The 22,381-nt window shown below is 35.5% G+C and overlaps 1 protein-coding gene across 1 annotated transcript in view; it reads left to right on the top strand.

Annotated features, from left to right (window-relative positions):
* Positions 1-22,381, top strand: part of LOC100546353 (dynein heavy chain 7, axonemal) — a 98,356-nt gene that overhangs the window by 39,519 nt on the left and 36,456 nt on the right. The window contains 18 exon segments of the mRNA XM_031554142.1: positions 54-181; positions 1,391-1,603; positions 2,587-2,685; positions 3,211-3,459; positions 4,236-4,385; positions 5,816-5,998; positions 6,992-7,168; positions 7,463-7,594; position 7,754; positions 8,090-8,313; positions 9,648-9,845; positions 11,295-11,450; positions 12,511-12,679; positions 14,485-14,611; positions 15,993-16,212; positions 18,304-19,176; positions 20,003-20,232; positions 20,996-21,326. Coding sequence (XP_031410002.1) covers positions 54-181; positions 1,391-1,603; positions 2,587-2,685; positions 3,211-3,459; positions 4,236-4,385; positions 5,816-5,998; positions 6,992-7,168; positions 7,463-7,594; position 7,754; positions 8,090-8,313; positions 9,648-9,845; positions 11,295-11,450; positions 12,511-12,679; positions 14,485-14,611; positions 15,993-16,212; positions 18,304-19,176; positions 20,003-20,232; positions 20,996-21,326 — 3,860 coding nt within the window.

The raw sequence follows: 22,381 nt of genomic DNA, 5'->3' as shown, positions 1-22,381 counted from the left end.
AAAGTCTAACAATGACAGTAGCATGGTTTTGTTTCTTTTTTTTTCCTTTACAGGCATTAATTCAGGATCTGACATATTAGTATTCGAAGGGACTGAATTGAAACTTAACCCTACATGTGCTGTCTTCATTACCATGAATCCTGGTTATGCCGGGCGTTCAGAGCTCCCTGACAATCTTAAGGTATTGTAACATTTGGTATTGTAATCTTTTTAATAGTTAACACAGAAAGTGAAAAAAAAATAGCTTTGTGTCAAATAAAAAAATTAAGAATATTTAATATCAGTTACCTTCAAGTCTTTTAAGCTGTTTATATTACACTAGTGTAAAAATAATCTCTGAAAAAGAAGTTATTGAAGAAAATTAGATTTAACAGTAGAAATAAGCTAAATTTAAATATGTTGGGAAATAGTTGAGTGATTTAAGGTGTATCAGTCTGTCAGGATTAAAAAAACCCAACTGTTTAAAAAAAAAAAAATCAAACAACAAAAGCTTAATGTTCCTTTACTACGCGCCTGAAAGTTCAGAAAATAGAAGGAACACTTTACAGTTTATAAAAAGTGATATCTTAATGCTGAATCAAAAATTGATCTTTGACTAATTTCTTTTTACTTCGAACCAAGAATCAAGGTAGCATCTGATGGGACTTGCAGTGTTTTCAGTATTAGAGATTTCTGTCTTCTGTAAGCTCATTATTGAGTGATTGACTCAAGACTGATACATCCTTTCTTACCCCTTAAATACTGTTGTCATATGTCCATAGCAAGAAAATAAATCTGAGCACAGATATTGATAAATTGATAATGTATAATCTTGTGTGACTATTTCTCAGAACCGTTTGGGAAGTTTACTGAATAACACATGCTATGAATAGAAGGTTCAAAAACATTAATTCTGTAAGTGGAAAAGGATAATTTGGAAAACTTGTTGATGAATTATGAAAAGCAACAAAACTTTTATCTGTTTGAAACTATTCTGATACTTGTTCAGTTAAAATATGGTAAAATTGAAGCACTGGCTACAGCTAAACAATGCTAGTAGATGAGTCTGAAGGCAGCACCTTATTTATGGTGCTTATTTATAGGGAGTGCAATAGGGAATTGCACTCCCTATCTCTTCTAAAGCTTGTGGCATTTTGTGTGTTGTAATTTTTTTGTTGTTGTTAATCTTGGATGAAGAAGAACTATAAGCATGAATTGTCATAATTGCTGAATAGTTAGGGGAAACTGTTACCATATTACAGTATAGAAATAATAATGGTAGTTCACTTTAATTGACTCCTGCTTTATTAAGGAAATAATGGAAACGTATTTTATGTAATTGCAGAAAAAGTTGTATATTATAATGTGTAATTTTTCCTGTTGTGATTTTTTTCATTTATGCATTTAATAGGCTCTCTTTAGAACAGTAGCTATGATGGTTCCTGATTACGCTATGATTGCAGAGATAGTTCTATATTCTTGTGGTTTTGTTTCTGCACGACCTCTGTCTGTAAAAATTGTGGCTACTTACCGTCTGTGTTCTGAGCAGTTGTCATCCCAGCACCATTATGATTATGGAATGAGAGCTGTGAAGTCAGTACTTACTGCTGCTGGCAATCTAAAGGTAAATGATTTCTTAGATTTTTATTTGTTTCCCAGAAACTTCCTCAGTAGTGTAGCTCTTTCATGATGAAAGATACACAGTTCTGTATATAGGCAAGTACACATTCAGTGATGAACATAAAAATGAAAAGGGTATGTTTTAGGGTGCAAACCAGGAGAATTCAAGAAGTTCATGATTTGATCACCAAATTAATGGGTTGGCAAGCCCAATAAGTGTATTGATTATCTTTCAAGACTTCTAGTTCAGTGCAGATTTAGCGAATTGTATCTGGCATGTTGGCTGCTGTTCTGCATTATTTTCTTTACACCCTTAGATGCTTTTGCCATAATATGTTAACACCTTCCAATAGATCACTGGCTAGTCTGCCAAGTGTGACTCCAGTTTCTTTCCACTTTCTAAGGAAAACTGTTTAGGATATAGTATTTTATTTTGATGTGCATTATGAACAAATGACATCAAAGCCCTCCTTCCCTCCTCTACCCCCCCCCCAAAAAAAAACAAAAAAAACCAACGCATTACCAGCAAAACAAACTGAAGCAAAAAAGTAAACGAGCTGTATATCGTGGCAAAAAGATGCATATGTCCTGCTGGTGAACATATTTCTATGGAAGTTTTTAGACTTTCCATTTTGAAACCAAAAGGTTTACCTCAAAACAGGGAAAATTTGTTCTTTTTTTATGAAGAAAATAAACACATATTAAAAAGCAAGAATTTAACGGTTTAGGAAAAAGTACAGTTTGTAATAATACCCATAACTGGGCATAAAATAAAGCTCAGTTGGCTTGAATATAGAAAGTTACTGTAAACACTCTGATATCAAAGTATAAACGTACATCCAGAATGTATCTTATTGTTTGTGGACCTGAACTTGCCAAAAATAATTACACAGATGCACAACAGGAGCTGTTCAGTCAAATAGGCATTTAACATTGGCTTTCCAAAACTAATAAACTAAACGTAAAGCTATTTAATATCTTTTTTAGCTGAAATATCCATTGGAAGATGAAGAAATTTTGCTGCTCAGATCCATTACAGATGTCAATCTGCCTAAATTCTTGTCTCATGATTTACCACTTTTTGAGGTAAAAAAAAATAAAAATACGTATTTTCACTAAGTTAAGAAAACTTGTTAAAAATGCTAATATTATATAACAGATTTATCAGAGTAGTAATCCAAATACTTCAGTTTAGCCCGTAATTATTTTTAAAGAGTCTTAGCTATTCCTTCATAGCAAATACACTGACCATATGGGTCTACTATTTATATTTCTGTTAACTAGTTTTTGGTTATTGAGAGAGAAAGGAAAAAGCTTACTCCACTTTCTAAAAGCAAGTTTTGTAAAGTAGTTTGATAGAAGCTGATCAATTAGGTAATTAATCCTTTACTCTATACCCGCATAAACATGAAAAAGGCTCTTGAAATAAATATCAGTAATAAATTAAGACATTTTGGCTCAGACAAGGTTATGTAACATTCATAATTATTTTATTTTTATCAAAACAGATACTAGTTTGCCTAAGTTTTAAAGGATAAATCATTGATTGCATGAGTTTCAAATCTAATGACAGTGGAAATAAGTATGCTTTTCAATTAATTGTTTCAATAGGGTATAACCTCTGATTTGTTTCCTGGTGTGAGGCTGCCAAAACCAGATTACAATGACCTGTTGGAAGCCATCAAAACAAACTGTGTTGCTATGAATTTGCAAATGACTGATGTATTTACTATGAAGATCCTGCAGATATATGAGATGATGATTGTGCGTCATGGCTTTATGATAGTTGGAGAGCCTTTTGGTGGAAAAACTTGTGCATATCGAGTTCTGGCAGGAGCTCTGGGGGACGTATGTGAGAAGGTATCTAGACAGATTTTATGAATATTTGTTGTGAAATCTATTTTCAAACAATTTTTAAAAAAATGCTTTTTTGTTTTTGTACAAAATATAGAGTTTACCCCAGGGGTCTCTAGGCAAGCATAAGGGATAACTGAAACAATTTGATTGAGAAGCTGTCCTTTCAAACTTAAGGAAGATTCATTCCTGAAGTGGATTTTACCTACCTAATCTCTGATTTATACAATATTACATGTCATCTTTAATCACAAAGAGACAAGAAAAGAATCAGTTGAAGCTAATAAAAAATAAAATTAGATATCTTTGCATGGTTTAAGTAAAAACAAAACACAGCCAAACCAAAAGAACCCTCTTTGTGGTGGTGTTTTGATGTCAATCTCAGAAATTTACCAAGACGGTCATACTTATTTCTTTGCTAAACACGGGATAATGAAACAAAGACAGGACTTGACCTGTTTTCATCCATGCAAGTGTAAGTATAGTTCTTGGGTATCTTAACTGACTGCCTAATGTCCTACTCACTAACATTTAAATTAAGTAAAACCCATTTTTATATATCAAGCCACTGTTCAGTATTGAAATTATACTTCCAGCTACATGCGATAAAGTTGGGGGATTTGTCTTTATGCACTTGTATTCCATCTTTGAAATGTAATATTTATGATATCTTTCCTCCTCTAAGCTGATAAAAGTTTTATGAAGATTTAATATATATGTAAAATTCAAAATAAAACATACAATATAACAAATGTTTAATGTTAACACTTTTGTACCTGTAGGGGCTGATGGAAGAAAACAAAGTTCAGATCACAGTTTTAAATCCCAAATCCATAACAATGGGTCAGCTATATGGACAGTTTGATCCAGTTTCACATGAATGGTCAGATGGCATCCTAGCAGTGAGCTTCAGAGCATTTGCTTCTTCTCAAGTAAGCGCGAACTGAATTAAAGTACTATTGGAAATGACCTTTCAGTGCGTTTCTGGTGTGTTCACAATAATTGTAGGATTAATAAGCTTAATTATCTGAATGCAGAGAGTAAAGATTGTTTTAGTTCTGCTTTGCTCCATGCAAATGACTTTCTGGGTGCTGGTAAATTAAGATTTGTGTTTCAGAAGTCCTTATGTAAAAACAAATCTTATTGTTGTTCTTTGCATTTATTAGAGATAAATGAATATTTAATCCTTATGATACATTGTCCTTCCTTATTCTGTCTGGTTTGGAATAAAATCTCCAATATTTATGTATATGGTAATTTTGATGTTAGTTTTGGTGTTAATTTTGGATGAAACTGATTCCTGAGTATGGCTTATGTCTGAACTTCCATTAAAGTCCATTGAAACATTTTGACTGAGTATAATAGAAGAAGGCTGAGGGAGATGGGGCTGTTCAACCTGGAGAAAAGAATGCTCCAGGGAGACCTGAGAGTAGCCTTCCAGAATCCGTAGGGGGGGCTTTAAGAAGGAAGGTGACAGATTCTTTATAAGGATCTGTTGAGACAGTATATGGGGTAATGGTCTCAAGCTAAAAGAAGGGGAGATTTAGACAGGATATAAGGAAGAAGGTTTTTATAATGAGGGTGGTGAGGTACCGGAAGAGTTGGTGGAATGCCCCATCCGTGGAGACACACAAGGTTAGTCTGAATCAGGCTCTGAGTACCCTGATCTAGTGTGTGTCCCTGTCCATTGCAGGAGAATTGGACTAATGACACGGAAGAGTCCCTTGCAATTCAAACGGTTCTGTGATTCTACATATCTACTGACAATTACTTCAGTTTTTGCTAGTGACTGTAATATCTGACACTTAACCACTATAAATTTCAGTGAGCTAATAGTGTTTTGAATTTAACTGATGTGAAGTTCGCTGCTTCTAATAGTGTTTAAAGAACTGCAAAAGCGATTTGTATTTTGTTGCATAAGAAGTACTATGAATACCTTTAATTACCTTCTAAAATACTGTATTCCATAAGTTAGGCCTGTTGAATTTCATGGTAAATGTGCAATATGTATTACTGATGGTTTGAATTTGTTGTATTAATAGTTTAATTTTATCATAACTATTCGAATGTGTTGTAGTTTAACTGAAGCAATATACTGTTTTGTAAGTGTAACTGAAAGTTTCTAGTAAAAAGTATTAACCCTCAGTAGCTGTCTACAGTGTATGCTTCAAAGTAATACACCTAAATTGTGAGTATAGATTACATGTTTGATTTCAGAAACTTTATTAATACAGCTGCGTACATAGAATGTTTTTGGTTTTTTTGGTAGAAAAAATTTTAGTGCTAAAATATTTCAGTGAACATAATTAAAAAAAAATCTAGTGGGTTATTTTTTTGTTTTGTTTTGTTTTGTTTTAATCAGACCCCAGATAGGAAATGGCTAATTTTTGATGGACCAGTGGATGCAGTATGGATTGAGAATATGAATACTGTGCTTGACGATAATAAAAAGCTGTGCCTTATGAGTGGAGAGATCATCACAATGTCACAGCAAATGAGTCTTATTTTTGAACCAATGGATTTAGAAGTTGCTTCTCCTGCTACTGTAAGTTCCTGTATTTCAATTTCTTAATGCAATTGTCTTTTATTATGGAGGGTAAAGTGAAAATCTCTAATTTTTTTAATTAAATATACCTGACTGAGAAAAATAATTATTTATTTGATATTTGTTTAATGTGAAAGACATTACATCTTGGTTTTCTTCTTCAAATTTTTCATAATCTTACAGTATCACATGAGAGATTATGAGTGTTCTTCCGAGGACTCTATTTAACTACTTGGAGCCTGATCCTTCCAAATGCTTGACAAGAAACAGTAATAAATGTGCAGAACTTTAACCTGACAGATTCTGATAGAATCAGTGGTCACTGTATTTATGGTAGTTGTCAATCTCTGTTACGCCTGTTTTTTTCTAATGGTGTTTTGTGGAATTCAGAAGTTTCCTCATGCATATGAGAATAAGTTCAGGTAATAATATAAAGAGAACAAAATATCTGCATAGTCATACTGGGAAGGAGAGTTTTTACTTCAAACTGATATAAAATTTAATTTAAAATTAAGTGCTGGGCAATGAAGTGGTCAGTTTACTGCCTTTTTGACCTTAACGTTGGGAACTAATTCTGTTGAAGAGGAAAATCTCATTAAGATTATATTTTCCATTTGCTCAAGGATAAAGATTGGTTTGATCTTAACCATACATCTCATGGCTAAGAGAACCTCACTGTACATTTCATACCATCTTAGAATCCCAGAATTATAGAATCAAAAAGGTTGGAAAAGACCTCCAAAGTCATCCAGTCCAACTGTCCATCTATCACCAATGTTTTCCCCTAAACCACATCCCTCAGTGTGACATGTGCATGTTTCTTGAATGCCTCCAGGGATGGTGACTCCACCACCTCTCTCTGTGTTATCTTCCCATAATCTTCTAATAACCCTAAAAGCTGTGTATTGTAATGTTTAATGTTACTTTCTTTTAATGAGGAAAAAAACTTCAGAGATTACATAATATAACATGTACCTGTTCATTTACCTCTAGGTTTCAAGGTGTGGTATGATCTATATGGAGCCCCATATGTTAGGCTGGAGACCATTAATGATTTCTTGGATAAATACAATGCATTCAGGAATCAGCTCTGCTCATAAAGAATTTATAGTAGGCCTCTTTGATGCGATGGTTCCTCTCTGTCTTGAGTTTATTAGGAAACATACAAAGGTGAGGTAAAGAACTTTTCTGAAAAAAAAAAAGTGCATATGAACTATTTTTACTTCCAAGGAAAAAATTATTTTAGTAGGACAATATCAATTTATTTTTATTTTTTATAACTGCTGTTAAGATGAAGGGTTGTGAGCAAGATGTGCATGGAATTGACCTGCTTCTGAATGTATTTCAGGCACGAGAACAAAAAAGCGAAAAACAGCAAACAAAACAAAACCAAAGAAAACCAACTAGGCTAATTTCAATGAGTAAACATACCTACAATCAAGAGTATTTCTTCTTTCTTTTCAGGAACTGTCTCCTACTTCAGATACAAACTTAATTCAGTCGCTAATGAATCTGATGGAATGCATGATGGATGAATTTGCAGATGAAGCCCAAGTTAAAGCTATGAATGACCATGATATTTTTTCTTGGCTTGAGGTAGGCAGCATGTTCAACATAAAGAATTGGCACCTTCAATTTGGGACTTAGTAGGATGGATTATGGGCAGTAATATATTCAATCATTCTAATGGGTATTCTGTGAAGTCCAATTAGGAAAATGCTATTACCTGCGTGCATAATACTTGTGTCTATACAGGGTTAACAAGGATACCACTTTACAGGGTAGTCTTTTTAGTAACGGAAGTATAATCTCTGTTGTTTTGGAATAAAAGCCAGTTCATGCTTGAGTTGTCTCAAAATGAGGGCTTTGCACTGAGTAGGTCAGGGATTTTGCTGCACAGAAAAGATCAGATACTAATAATCAGCATAAATGGTGTTCCATTTTACTGGAAGCATGGTCCCGAGCTTTACACATAAAATTAAGTTGGTCAAGCATTATTCTATTGTGATCTCATGCAAAAATGTTTTTTGGCTTAGCGAATAAGACATTTGTAATCTACAGGTACTGAATTTGTTTCTTCTCCAATTGTAGGGTATTTTTTATTTTCACTGACATGGTCTGTAGGAGCTAGCTGTAAAGAGGACGATCGTCTGAAATTTGACAAAATTGTTCGAGAAATGCTTGAAGGACCAATTAGTGAGGAGACAAGGAAGCAATATCAATTGTTGAGTAGTATTGATCAACACGCTTCAAAGGTGTTCACAGTCCCATTTCCAACAGAAGGAACCATTTATGATTATCAGTTTGTCAAAAAGGTGAGGTTTGCTAAAGAAGATGTAGCCCCTCGAAGTTTACACTGTCAAGTAATTTTTGGTGAATATTAGAAGGTGTGTATTGTTGTTATATTTTGTTATTGTTGCTCTTCTGTATGCTTCTGTCACAGCATAGGCAGGAGGTTCTGCCTTATAAGCCAGTGTAATATCCGGTGTTCTGTCTGGGACTTAGAGTACCAAGGCCTGTCTTTTCAGATACCGTAGTAATTGCCTGTTGTAGAGAAGTAGTTAGCAGAGAATCTACTACTGTGCCTTCTCATTTGTCCCTTTTCCCTGAGATTAAGATGTGAATCTTTGATGTGCCTCTCCCAGATGAGAAGAAAGCTGCTTAAGTTTTATCTAGCACGCTCCAGAAACTCCAAAATAAAATAAATGACCTATTTGGAGTTTGTCAGTCCTGTAAATTGCTGTTGCTGTACAATGAGAATTACGATGAGAAATGTCTAGATTTTAGCTTGTGCATGATACCTGCATGTTGCTGAAGGAAGTGAGATTTCTATCAGTTGTGAAAGCTTTATGTCTTCCGATAATAATCCATAAAAACATGTTCTTCCTTACTTAAGGAGAGAGCAATCTTTAGGAATTCATACGACTTTCATCTCAAGATTGATATTTTGGGGGGTAGGATAGAAAATAAAGTGTTTTTTAGGGCTATTTACAATTATATTATCTCCTTACATTAATTTTCTTAATTTTTTTTTACATACTTTAAAGACTCTTGTAGTAGAGTGATCTAAAGAAGAAGCCTTGCTGTGGCACTTCAGCACCAAAATTGGTTTGTCCACAAATTCCATAGTTTGGAGTTATTTATAATGAGTAAGGTGTCTGTCAAAGTAACAACTCTGCTTTTTTAATTTTTTTGATTGAATTTATGCAGTAATTTCTTTTATGTACAGAATTATTTTTTGTATATATGTATTTTTTTCCATTATATTCATAGTATGTGTGTTGATAAAAAAGGTAAAAATCTTGTCTTTCAATCATAAATTCAGTAATTCAGTAATTGCACACTTGAGGCACTGGCACAATGTTTCTGTGTAAGTAGTCTGAATTGACAGCAATGCACTGTATCCTAGTTAAAGAAAATTATTTATATTGTGTGTACATATGTGTATATATAGATATATATACACGCACACAGACACACACACATATATATATATATTTATAGTACCGAAACCGGTGAAATTATTTTTAATACTTTTTAAAATTAGCTGATAACTCTATCCAGAACTTTGATATTTCTATTTGTGTTGGTTTTATTCTGCTTCTTCCTCTCTATTATTAATATTTGACTTTCATATACATTAAAATAGGGAGCAGGAATTTGGGAACCTTGGGTGGAAATGCTCAAGTCAGCTCCTCCTATACCTCAGGATGTGACGTTTAATGAAATAATAGTGCCAACTCAGGATACAGTTCGATATATGTCTTTGATGGAGTTGTTGATAGTGCATCAAAAGCCTTCTATGTTTGTGGGGCCAACAGGAACTGGAAAAAGTACCTATATCACTGTAAGTACTTTTAAAAGAACTTTTGTTAGAGGTCCTGCTGTTGGTGAAATTAGGGAAATTTCCGAATCAGCTTTTCTCATTGCATTCTATCTAGATCCATGATAAAGTATACTTTATATTTGAGGAAAAAAGCGTTTAACTCTTTGGAAATTAAACAAAGTAATTACTGCATTTTTAACTGAGATTCTCTAAATAATTCCTAAGAGAGAAGCCATTCCTCCATCATGTCTTTTTGTAGAGAATTTTGCTTGTGTTGATTCATGCCCTCAGCACAAAACCTGTGTACAATCATTTTGCAGAGGGTGAGTCTTGAAAGTTATATACCCAGATTAAGTCTCATGTTTTTAAACTGTTATTTTCTCTTCGTTTGTATCATTACATTAACTGTAATAAATTAAGTTATCGAGTAAGGATTACGTAACCTACCTCAGTTTTTAAGTTACTATTCTGAAATAACTAAAAAAAAATACAATAAATCACAAACAAGGTATTCATTTGTAATGAAGAATATGGTAAGTTTTTACTGCCCAGTTCACTTTGGGAGTGGTACTTAAGAATGTGGTATTTCTTGGGAGTTCAGTATTGATAAAAAGACTGAAAGAAACGTTATCGTTGAGTTACTTTTCTCTCCAGTTTTTGTATATTGTCAATGTTATATATTTATTGTCTTCATTGAGAAGTAGAAAGTAAATGTTATTTCTGCTAAAAAGATTGTGAAGTCTAAAAGCTCCAACATCTATTGATAAGAGATTAAGCAACTCACTAGAGACATTAATTAATATGGGGTATTGCTCTGTAGCCATGTCTGAAAGGATGACTTCCAACTCTGTGATTTTACCTATGTGTGGGTAAGAAATGAGTCCCATTCAGTCTTACTTAAAAGGATGACTTTGATCCATATTTCCTCTGGAGATTACATTTAAAGTAATAAAAAAGAGACTTTGGAAGGTAGCTAGCATTATAAAATAAGATCAATCTTGACCATAAAACTTATTTTTACATTTTTTTTCCTATGCCCTTTGAAGGCAATATTCCTGGGTACTCTTCAAAACTAAACAAAACTATTTTGACCTGTGGCTGGTTTTTTTTTATTTGAATTAGTACAGGCTTTATAAATCAGCTCCTAATAATATGATGAAATGTTTTGCTTGTACAAATACTAACATACTGAGTTTGTATAATATACTAGGCATGTTTTGGTTATTTGGCTTTTTTTTAGAATCTGTGAAAATATTTGTTAAGCAAAGTAGAATTTTTTCTCTGACAAATAAGGTTCACTATTGTTTTAGATATCTGATGAAATATGACTAAAGTGTTATCTTAGAGATAAATTACTTTTTTTTCATTGTGAATGAAATAAAAATGGTACAAATTGTTCAATTGCTATTTGCTAGATTGCTTTAAAATTTGTCTACGTATGTATTTTAACTTTCTCTTCAATTCTTCCAGAATTTCCTTTTAAATAATTTGAATAAAGAAGTCTATAAGCCACTGCTCATTAACTTTTCAGCACAAACTACGGCAGCTCAGACTCAGAATATTATGATGTCAAAGCTGGATAAAAGGAGAAAAGGAATTTTTGGGCCTCCTCTAGGGAAAAGAATGGTAATTGATATATTTTTGTATGCAGGTGTTTAAATGCAAACAAATATATGAATGTGTGTTGTTGTTGCAACTGATTGCAACTGATATCAAGAATGGTTGATAAATCCCCAGTTCTAATTTTTCTCATTTATGTGCACAGGTTTCCAATCTTATTTCTCTCTTTCACTAGTAATATGCATCTCATTTTAATCAACTGAAAAAATTATACAATACAGATAAATGATATGAACAACAGTCATCAGCTTATCATACTTTATCCTCTGTGTTTTGTGATACTGTGCTTTAGATAAGAGTTCTGTATGGGTAAGGTGCTGCTGACAGCATATAACTCTTGAGTGTCACGGTTTCTGAGTTTTATGTAAATCTAACAGTGGAATTACCTAGGGTTTGTCATTGGTTGTAGGTCTGGATTTTTTTATGTTATGGGAAGAAGAAGCTTGTTCATCCTCGTTGCTTATTTGTGTGGGCATCTGCGAAGAGATACTCAGACAGAACTCTGGAGTAAAAAAAACCCAGATAGGTTTCCATTCAAAGCCATCTCAGTTTGTTGCTCAGATTACAATTCTAAATAAGAAAAAGAGAAGAAAGAGGGATGAATGGCATAAATGTGTTTCTAGAACTTGCACTATTTGAATTAGGTTAACTGTGTGAAGATGTTTCCAGCGGCATATGCTTTAGGAATAGCAGTGCCAAAAATGACATAAAGCTTAATAGACTTTGATAGTCTAAGTGAAGTTTGAAGCTTTCATGGTTCTTCTTGCCTCTCGAATTTTTATGGGAAAAGGCATGTCAGTAGCACAGAAGGATTAAGTAGCAAGTACTATTTTGCACTCTTATTAAGTGTTCTCAGATACAAGAAGAGAAATACAGATTTTCTGTCTTCCGTATGTTTCGGAATGTCTTTAGAATTGCCACGGCTTCTTTTGTAGCTGTTTGTTTTTATTTAACTTGGCAGCAAATCCAGTAAGAACTTTGTGATGATTCTCAGAAGACTGTACTTGTGTACTATTCCAGTTCAGCAGAATCAGTAAATACAAAATTCCTTTGTTTTCCTTTTCAGGTTGTATTTGTAGATGATGTTAACATGCCAGCCCGAGAGGTCTATGGTGCTCAACCTCCTGTTGAATTACTAAGACAATGGTTAGATCACGGGAATTGGTATGACCTTAAAGATTGCTCAATGATTAAACTTGTAGATATTCAGATCATTTGTGCAATGGGACCACCAGGTAAGAAACATATATTATACATTTTTTTCTCTCTTTTCTTGGTTTCCAAATGCTAAATGCTTATTGCTTTAGTTTTGGCCTTGGTGGCTATGGATAGGACTCAGGGAATGCTTTCCTTGCAGAAAATATGAACAGCAGTCAAATTAAAGTGGTTGAGGAGCAGCAAATTGACTACACAAGCCTAGCGGGAGGAGATATTGCTTTGCAGGAAGACAAGAGTGTATCTGAACAGTATTTTTGAAAATGTTTTGGGCTAATGAAGCCTTGTTTGAAACTTTTTTAAAAAAGCACTAAGTGGAGATCTGCAACAGATAAACCTTACTTTTCTTGGCAAAAAAATGAAGTAATCGCATGATGTCAGGAGATCATCTTTCTCATAGCTTGTGTAACATAGACTGTATATATATGTAGTGCGCTCCAACAGTAATGCCTCCAGTTTATTTCTGTGGAAAATAAAACAGATACAAAGAGCACAGTAACACTGATACAGGAAATTCTCAGATACAAAACACTGCTGTTCAGAGCAGTCACCACCATTATCTGTGCATTTTTGCCAACAATGAGCAAGAACCCGTATGCTATGTTCATAAACAAATCAGCAGAGGGGACAGGCTGTCACCACTGCTGAAATGCACAACCCACCACTTCACTGTGCTCACATCCACTGTTTGGTTACCATGAATGTTCTGTAAGAATCAATGAATGTCAATGGATGCTTTTTTTTTTTTCTTTTTTCTGCATGGAGGAGTTCAGTGACATACCATTGCTTCATATGCTCTTCCACATCAGATGCCATTGTCAAAGTGCCGCTCTGCTGCCATCTGTTGCATGGCAACAGCATATAATGGAATATTAGTTGACAGATCCATCCTTTACTGTGATACTACCAATATCTGCCTGTGCTGCTATGGGCTAACATAATAAAATGAGAGACATTTCTTCCAGAAATGTCTCTTAGCTGCAGCTCCGCATTCCGTCAACTCCTTCCACCCTCTTCAGGGTTTTTTGCATCATATCATATGGTGTGGAATATCCTCTGTCTGTTTTAGGTGAGCTATCCTGGTTCTGTCCCCTCCCAACTTCTTGTGTGCCCTCAGTCCCCCCTCAATAGTAGGATGGTATGAGAAGCTGAGAAACTGAAATGTCCTTGACTCTGTGCAACACTGTTCAGCAACAGCTACAACACTGATGTTATCAACACTTTATTTTCACCTGAAGGCAAAACACAGCATTATAGCAGACACTATGAGGAAAAAAATCAGCTCCCAACTGAAACTGGGACAGCAGTGTTGATCTGCAGTTCAAAGCACTTTATCTAAACAATTAGTCTGTGGAGCTGAACAGAGGGAAACTGTAAAAGAAAAGCCCATCTTAATTGCGCATCTTACTTTTTCAAAATTATTTTTTACTTTGGCCAAATTTTGGAGGCACTTTTTCTGTAAAACCTGCCTTTGTTCCTATCTCAAGCTTTTTTACGTGGAGATGCTTTCAAAATCAAGAATGTACATGTAAAGTTTATGATAAAGTCTTTCTTCTTCTACAAAAGTGTGGTTAAAATAAGTTCAAGTCTATCTATCTATAACTTGACCATTTCAGTCTTTTTTTTTGTATACTATTTATTGCAAGAGAACACCATGAATACCTTTACTAGCTTGTTGCTTTCATTAAGTTTATGACATGGTGCAGTACTTTTTGTTGTGGCACTGCTAATTGAATGAATGATGAAGATTGAAAAAATATTGCTAGGCTTTTACTGTTTTACTCTTTTTCTTTTATTTACAATAGTACTGCTTTCTAATACATAGGTGGCGGTCGAAACCCAGTAACACCACGATTCTTGCGACACTTCAATAAAATCACCATTAATGAGTTTGATGATGAATCCATGTACACGATATTTTCTAGAATCTTAGACTGGCATCTGACTATATGGTAGGAGATCTTTTTGTATATAGAAAAATCAAAATAATTTAATTATGTTACTGGGAAGTTTGAAATATATGTCTGGAGGAACTTTCTGTTGTAAAGAAATGAACATCTTTTATATCCTGTGCTTTTTGTGGTGTTCATTACTTCAACTGAACTGATGATCATGCTAAAATAGTGAACTTATTCTTCTGAAGTTTCCAACAAAGTTCTAGATTAGCTGAGGCTAATTAAGTTAGTTGAGATATCTGTGTAGTATTATTTGATGTATAAAAACAGTTTGATTAGTAGTTCTGATCAAAGAACAGAATCAGAATCTATTCTTAAATTTCCCGTGGTTTGAGAAGGTTTATTCTTTCTTCGGTCTTTCTCTGCTGAATAGTTTAAAATTGTATTATTAGATTTTTTTATATTTTTATTGCTTTGGCTTCCATTTTTCTATCCATTCTAACAGCTAAGTCTCAGAAAATTGTAATATCCTGTTTCTAGACTAGGTTGATGCTTGACAGCTTCTGACCCTTTGAGAAGGGAGATAGAAGGAAGACAGCAAGGGCTATTACACCAACTTTTCTATTGCCATTGTTAGTTGTAAAAATCAAGGGAGGAAGGGGTATAATTGCTTATGTCTGATCTTAGGCAATTTTTCCAGCGTGTTCCATGGTTGCTAGTTTTGATTCATAGACAAGATTGATCTTTTAATCTAGTAAGGGAACTGATATTTTTTAAGCTGCCCATGAGGAAGTATAACTCCGTTCTGTGCTGGTGGGACCTCATCTGGAGTACTGCATTCAGATGTAGAGTCCTAGGTATAGGAGAGATGTCGACCACATGTGGATGTCGAGCACATCCACAGGAACGCAACAGAAATGATCTGAGGGATGGAGCACCTTCCCTGTAAAGACAGGCTAAGAGAGCTGGGACTGTTAGCCTGGAGAAAAGAAGGCTCCATGGCGAGACCTAATAGCGGCATTCCAGGATCTGAATGGGGACTGTAAGAAAGAAGGGGACAGACTTTTTAACAGAGTCTGTTAAGAGGAGAAATGGCTTCAAACTAAAAGTGGGGAGATTTAGACTGGATATAAGGAAGAAGGTTTTACAATGAGGGTGGTGAGGCACTGGAAGAGGTTGCCCAGAGAGGTGGTGGAGTGCCCCATCCTTGGAGGCACTCTAGTCAGTCTGAACCAGGCTCTGAGCACCCTAATCTAGTGTGTGTCCCTGTTATTGCAGGGGAATTGGACTAGATGACCTTGAAGGGTCCCTTGCAGCTCAAATAATGATTTTATGATTCTGTAAGCACAGAATTTTAAAACTGGCAGGGACTCAAGAGTAAATCTAAGTGTGCATGTATTGTATTATGTATTAATTACCACCTGTTATACCTTACCAGTTACAGCTTTCCATCGCAATTTGTAGAACTAATTCCACAAATTATTAATGGAACCATGCATATATATAAAGAAGCTATGAAGAATCTACTTCCTACGCCAGCCAAATCACACTATTTGTTCAATCTCCGTGATTTTTCACGTGTTATTCAAGGTGTTTGCCTGTCAAGGCCTGAAACAACAGAATCTACAGAAATGATAAAACGTCTCTGGGTTCATGAGGTAAATCACATAATGCTACAAAATTATTGTTATTGTTATTTTAAGGTGCAGATTTGACTGTTAATGTTTTTGTGATATCCTTTCCTATTGCCTAGCGGCTGTAAATTGCTATCGCATTCATGACACAAGGTTTTTTACATTCTGAACGGGCAGACTTAATCAAATATGTCCAGGTGGAGACTGGTGACAAGTAGTGTCCCCCAAGGATCACTCCTGGGACTGGTGCGCATCAACATCTTTATCTATGCACCCTCAGCAAGTTTGCAGACAACAGCAACCTGTGTGGTGCAGTTGATATTACAGAAGGAAGGGATGTCATCCAGAGACACCTAGACAGGTGTGAGGAGGGGGTTCATGGGAGTGCGGGATGTTGCATTTGCGTTAGGGAAGTCTGAGGTACATGTACAGTCTGGGAGAAGAACTTCGTGAAAGCAGCCCTGCCAAGAAGAACTTAGCGGTCCTGGTGGATGAAGTGCTGGACGTGAGCCAGTAGTGCTACATGTGTTCTTGTAGTCCAGAAAGCCAAAAGAAGAGTGACGAGCAAGAGCAGGAGAGGTGAGAGGTCTACTCTGCCCTTGTGAGGTCCAGTCTGGAGTATTGCATCCAAGTGTGGAATCCCCACCTCAGGATAGATGTGGAGCTTCTACAATGGGTCTAGAGAAGGGACACAAAATTTATCAGAAGGCTGAAGCATCTCTTCTATGAAGACAGAGATTTGAGCTTATTCAGCCTGGATAAGAGAAGGCTGTGGGGAGACCTCATTGCAGCCTACCAGTACTTTCAGGGAGCTTATAAACAGGAGGGAAATCAACTTTTTACATGGGTAGACAGTGGTAGGACAAGGGAGAATGGTTTAAACAAGAAGAGGGGAGATCTAAATTAAATGTCGGGGAAATTTTTCACCGAGAGTGTGGTGAAGTGCTGGAACAGGTTGTGAGAGAAGTTGCGGATGCTCCATCCCTGAAGTTTTCAAGGCCAGGTTGGATGGGACCCTGGACAACCTGATCTAGTACCTGATTTAGTGGTTGGAAACTCTGTCCTCCTGTGGCATTTGAGGTCCGTTCCAACCCAAAACATTCAGTGGTTCTATGCAAATACAAATTGTATCTCTGTAAACAAGTTGACTGTTGATTCACTTGCATGTGATTATGTGGCCTCTGGTTGCTGTTTTGAATGCTTATGCAGTCCTTTCGATTTCTTCCCTCCTTCCTCCCTACAAAAAAAGACAAATCAGTTGTGAAAAGAACAGCAAGTAGTCCTGGATCTCTGGAAATTTGAGTGATCAAAAGTTTGATCCCTATTTTACTACTATTTTTTTTTTCCTTCTGGTCTCTTTTAGAAGAAACTCCCAATCTTTCTGCCTTCAGTAAATGCTTTCCCATCAGTCATAGTAGAATGGCCGCCTTAGAGAAGCAACTTAGAAACATCCCTTCTTTGTTTTTTTATTTTTCCTCTGGAATTAAAGGAAAGCAAGGTTGTTTATAATTGTTGCTTTTAAAATATTTGGCATCAATGATGGAAGACATCTTTGGTATTCAGCCCATCGACTACCCTTTCTCAAAGCAGGATAACATAAAGAAAGGAGCAATAGCAGATTTTGAAGAAGAAGCCTCTAGAAGCTTCTTACATTTCTATAAGTACAAGTATGATGCACTCCAGGAAATCCATTTCTAAACTTCACCATCTTTTTCATTAAAGAGATTTCCTGTTATCCAACTGTGGTCTTCTTTCTTGAAATACAAACCTGTAACTTCTCCTATCTTTTTGTAACAGAAAGATCAGAAGGCTTCCTTCATCTGCAGCAGCCTTTTTTACATTTATACATTAATAAACACATAGTATTTATTGGAATATGCTTAGCAAATGCATACGTATATGTATTTCCACACAGATCTCTAATTCCAAGGTAATAATATTGGGCTTGACTTTTCTAATTGACTCTAAATATCTATTTTTTTCTATGGATTGAAGTTTAAGATTATTTATATTCTGATTTTTTTTTCTGATTTGTATTTGGTTTATCTTTATTAAAATAAATGTAAATTCAACAGCAGAAACAAGTACTACAGTGTAACTATTTTGATTATACAGGTCCTTAGAGTATATTATGATCGCTTGGTGGATAATCCTGATCGGGCTTGGCTTGTTGGATTTATGCAAGAAGTTGTGAATAAAGACCTGCATGAAGACTTCCATGAACTTTTCCAGAATCTGGACTCCAATAATGATGGCAGAGTGGAGGAAGATGACTTACGTACCTTAATGTTTTGTGATTTTCATGACTCTAAAAGAGACGACACTAAATATAGAGAGATCACTGATGCAGATCAGCTGAGATTAGTTGTAGAGAGTCACCTCGAAGAGTTTAATAACTTAAGCAAAAAGCCAATGCAGCTAGTCTTGTTCCAATTTGCTATAGAACATATCTGTAGAATTTCTCGTATTCTGAAACAGCCTCGTAGCCATGCCCTCCTTGTTGGTGTTGGAGGTAGTGGCCGACAGTCTCTTACTCGATTAGCAGCTCACATGGCTGAATACAACCTTTTCCAGGTTGAAATAACTAAAAGTTATGGTACCAATGAATGGCACAAAGACTTGAAAGATATACTAAGAAAATCTACGGAAGCAGAAATGCAGGGAGTTTTCTTGTTCACTGATACGCAGATAAAAAAAGAGTCATTCTTAGAAGACATTAACAACTTATTAAATGCAGGTGAAGTGCCAAACCTTTTTGCAGTAGATGAGAAACAAGAAATTTGTGAACAAATGCGTCAAATAGATCGCCAGAGGGACAGGACAAAACAAACTGATGGTAGTCCTATAGCTCTTTTTAACATGTTTGTTGATCGCTGCCGAGATCAACTTCATATAGTACTGGCAATGAGTCCAATTGGAGATGCTTTCCGTAATCGCCTTCGTAAATTTCCTGCTCTTGTCAACTGCTGCACGCTAGACTGGTTTCAGGTAAAAAGAAGAATTTTATTTGGCTTGTTTTTCTAATGGAAGTGTAGTAGAAACATGAGTTCAGCCATTTTTGTAGCAAATAATTCTGATTGAGATAGCAGCGAAAAATATCTTGGATTTTTTTAGTGTTGTGCTTTAAATTGTTTACACACATAGAATAAACCTGACTAATAAAAGCTAATATAGGAAGAATACAAAATCATCAAGAAAATAAATGTCTGATTGTGGTATAAGAGCATAGCTGAATGAACATAGTACTGTAGACATTATAGATTTAAAAAGGAATTGTTTTCTATTATTACAAGGACTACCAGAACCTGTGCTCCAAAAAAAAGTATGAAACTGTAACCTCTCTTAAAAACAAACAAACAAACAATCTTTCTGATGCAGACCACCTTGTTTTCTCTACTACTCTGCAGTAAGACTGTATTCTCTATATGACATCCTAAAGACCCTAGATACATGATTTAAAGAATATGTAATCCATCAAGTTTTAAAAGGTCCTGGTCTAACTTTAAAAATTCTTTTGAAGAAGAGTAACAATCCTACACCAATATGGACATATTGAAAATGTGAGATTTTCCTTTTAGTAACGTTTCCTATAGATGAGGTATGACAGGAGGCTTGAACTAAATCTCTAGGTATTTGAGTTCTTTCTAGTTATGCTGTTATCCTGCTCTGTAATGATAATGCTGGCCGATTCTTTATGTCTCGGTATCTTCATCTACGAAATGGGATAAAGATTTTTGGTTTTGTTTTGTAATGTGTTTTGATATTTATAAGTGTGAAGTGCTGAGTAAGAGAAGTGTTAATTCATTTGTCATAGACGTGGCCTGAAGATGCATTGGAAGCAGTTGCCTCTCGCTTCTTGGAAGATGTCGAAATGTCAGAAGAAACTCGAAGCGGGTGTATTGATATGTGTAAAAGCTTTCATACATCTACCATTGTTTTATCTGATTTATACCATGCGGAGCTTCAGAGACACAACTATGTTACACCTACTTCGTACTTGGAATTGATCTCCACTTTTAAAACTCTGCTTGAAAAGAAGCGCACGTAAGGATCAATGAAGCGTCCTTTACTAACAGAGCATAAGTTCACAAAAAGTATTATTTTTTTAATCTGAACAAAACAATGAATTGTTCCTAGTAAATTAAAACATAGTTGAAATTATAATAATTAATACATCCTGTTTCCTCTGAGATTCATTGGAGGCCTCAAGAAAGATTTCTGGGAAATCAGCTTCTGAGTTGCTAGGTGCCACGGTCTTGCTGGTGAGCAGCTGTGCTGAGCTTCTTCAGAAAGGGTTTCTGCACATCTGTGCAGCTGTACTGTATATTCGTGGCTGGTGAGAGGAAGTTCTTCTGCTTTCCTTTTGTTCCCACTGATTGGACACTGCCATACCAATTAAGACAAGTTCTTAATTCACCTAAAAAATGCTGTATCACGTTCTGCTACTAAAAGGATTTCCTCTATTATACTAATTCCATTCCAGCCTCACCTCTTCCCTTCTTTTTTTAACTACTCTATCATGATTTTTGCAGTTCTTGGCACTCTGTTGGCAGTAACTTAATAACTGCTCACTTCTTGAAGTGATAATAGATTTATCTGTAAACCAATCTCTGTGTATACGTAGTGGAGCAGTTAAAAACTGTGTCTCAAGCAATTCCTTATGTTCATTATTTGTTGAGCAAATAAAACAAGCGTGATAGAGTATTTGATTACTTGATGTATTGAGAAATTTGGGGAATGAGCCCTATGAATGCAGTGGTCAAGTACCGATAACATGTTTTTGTAATAAAGTGCTATTTATTTTCAGCAAGGTGATGGAAATGAAAAGAAGATACGAAGTTGGCTTGGAGAAACTGAACTCTGCTACATCTCAAGTCGCCTCGATGCAGTCTGAGCTGGAAGCTCTGCAGCCTCAGCTATGGGAAGCCAGCAAGCAGGTCGATGAGATGATGGTGGTTATTCAAAAAGAATCCTCAGAAGTAGCTAAAACTGAAAAAATTGTGAGAGCTGATGAAGCAGTGGCAAATGAGCAAGCTATGGCTGCCAAAGCCATCAAAGATGAATGTGATGCTGACTTAGCTCAAGCAATGCCTTATTTAGAAGCTGCTCTGGCTGCTCTTGACACTCTCACTGCGCAGGTACATCTAACTGTGTGTATTTATGCACGAGAGATGTATTGTGAGAAACATAAGCATCGAATATCTACTTTGCAGAGTTTACATTATACTAACAATTTTTTAATTTGTAAGCTTATTTTTGTTTTGTTTTGCTTTTAAAAAGAAAATATCGCTGTATTTTGTACCAAGAATACGATAAGACGGTTTTTGTGGACTACACGATCAAATATTATACTAGACGTTTCAAAATTCATAGCTATAAGCGTATTTTGCCTTAGCTAGCCAAGTTAGAAAAAATGCGTATACTTTTAACTTTCTTATTCAGAACTTTTCAACCTGTCAAGTAATATTTTTAGATTTAGTCTTTTGGAGTCTAGGAATTGAGATTCTGTGTTTCCTCGTGTTAAGGATGTATGACATTGGAATCGGAAACAGTCAACTTGTAGTTTTATGGATATCCAGTTTTGCCTAGCCTGTGGTGGGATGAGGATGTTTCCCATACTGCAAAAATGAGGGCAGACTGTGTGCTTCTGCTGTTGTGAGAAACAGGATTTTCGAATACTTTGAGGAAATCTTACATGAAAGCACATGTTACCTGTAGCTACTGTTGTTACCAAAAGTTTTAGATTAGGTCATTGTCAGATCATTGGCATGGTTTGTGAAAATAGTAGATGACTTCTAAGACACTTCAAGGCAGTTGCGTATTCATGAATAACGAAACGGGAACATGGCTTTGAAGGCCAATTAAGTAATTCTTCAGCTTCTTTGATTACCTAGTGTATCAAGAAAGGTTTATTATAATATAAGAGGAGTAAAAAAAAGAAGTAGGAACTTCCAAGAGGAGAGTGGGGGAGTAAGAGGTTTTTCCTCAAAACATAATTAAGTAGCATGATGAAAACAAAAAAAAAGTGCATATAAGGCAGCTTATAGCACTTACGCTGGACTTCCTGATTCACCCTTTACTCCGCTGATAGTAAACACTGCCCACAAACCCATGTGTGTAAATGCACTATTAATCATAGAATCACCAAGGTTGGAAAAGACCTAAAAGATCATCCAGTCCAACCGTTCACCTA

Source organism: Meleagris gallopavo, chromosome 7 (assembly GCF_000146605.3).
Source record: "Meleagris gallopavo isolate NT-WF06-2002-E0010 breed Aviagen turkey brand Nicholas breeding stock chromosome 7, Turkey_5.1, whole genome shotgun sequence".
Taxonomy (NCBI): Eukaryota; Metazoa; Chordata; class Aves; order Galliformes; family Phasianidae; genus Meleagris; species Meleagris gallopavo.
The sequence above is the reverse complement of the archived record's forward strand: the minus strand, read 5'-3'. Positions and strand labels throughout refer to the sequence as shown.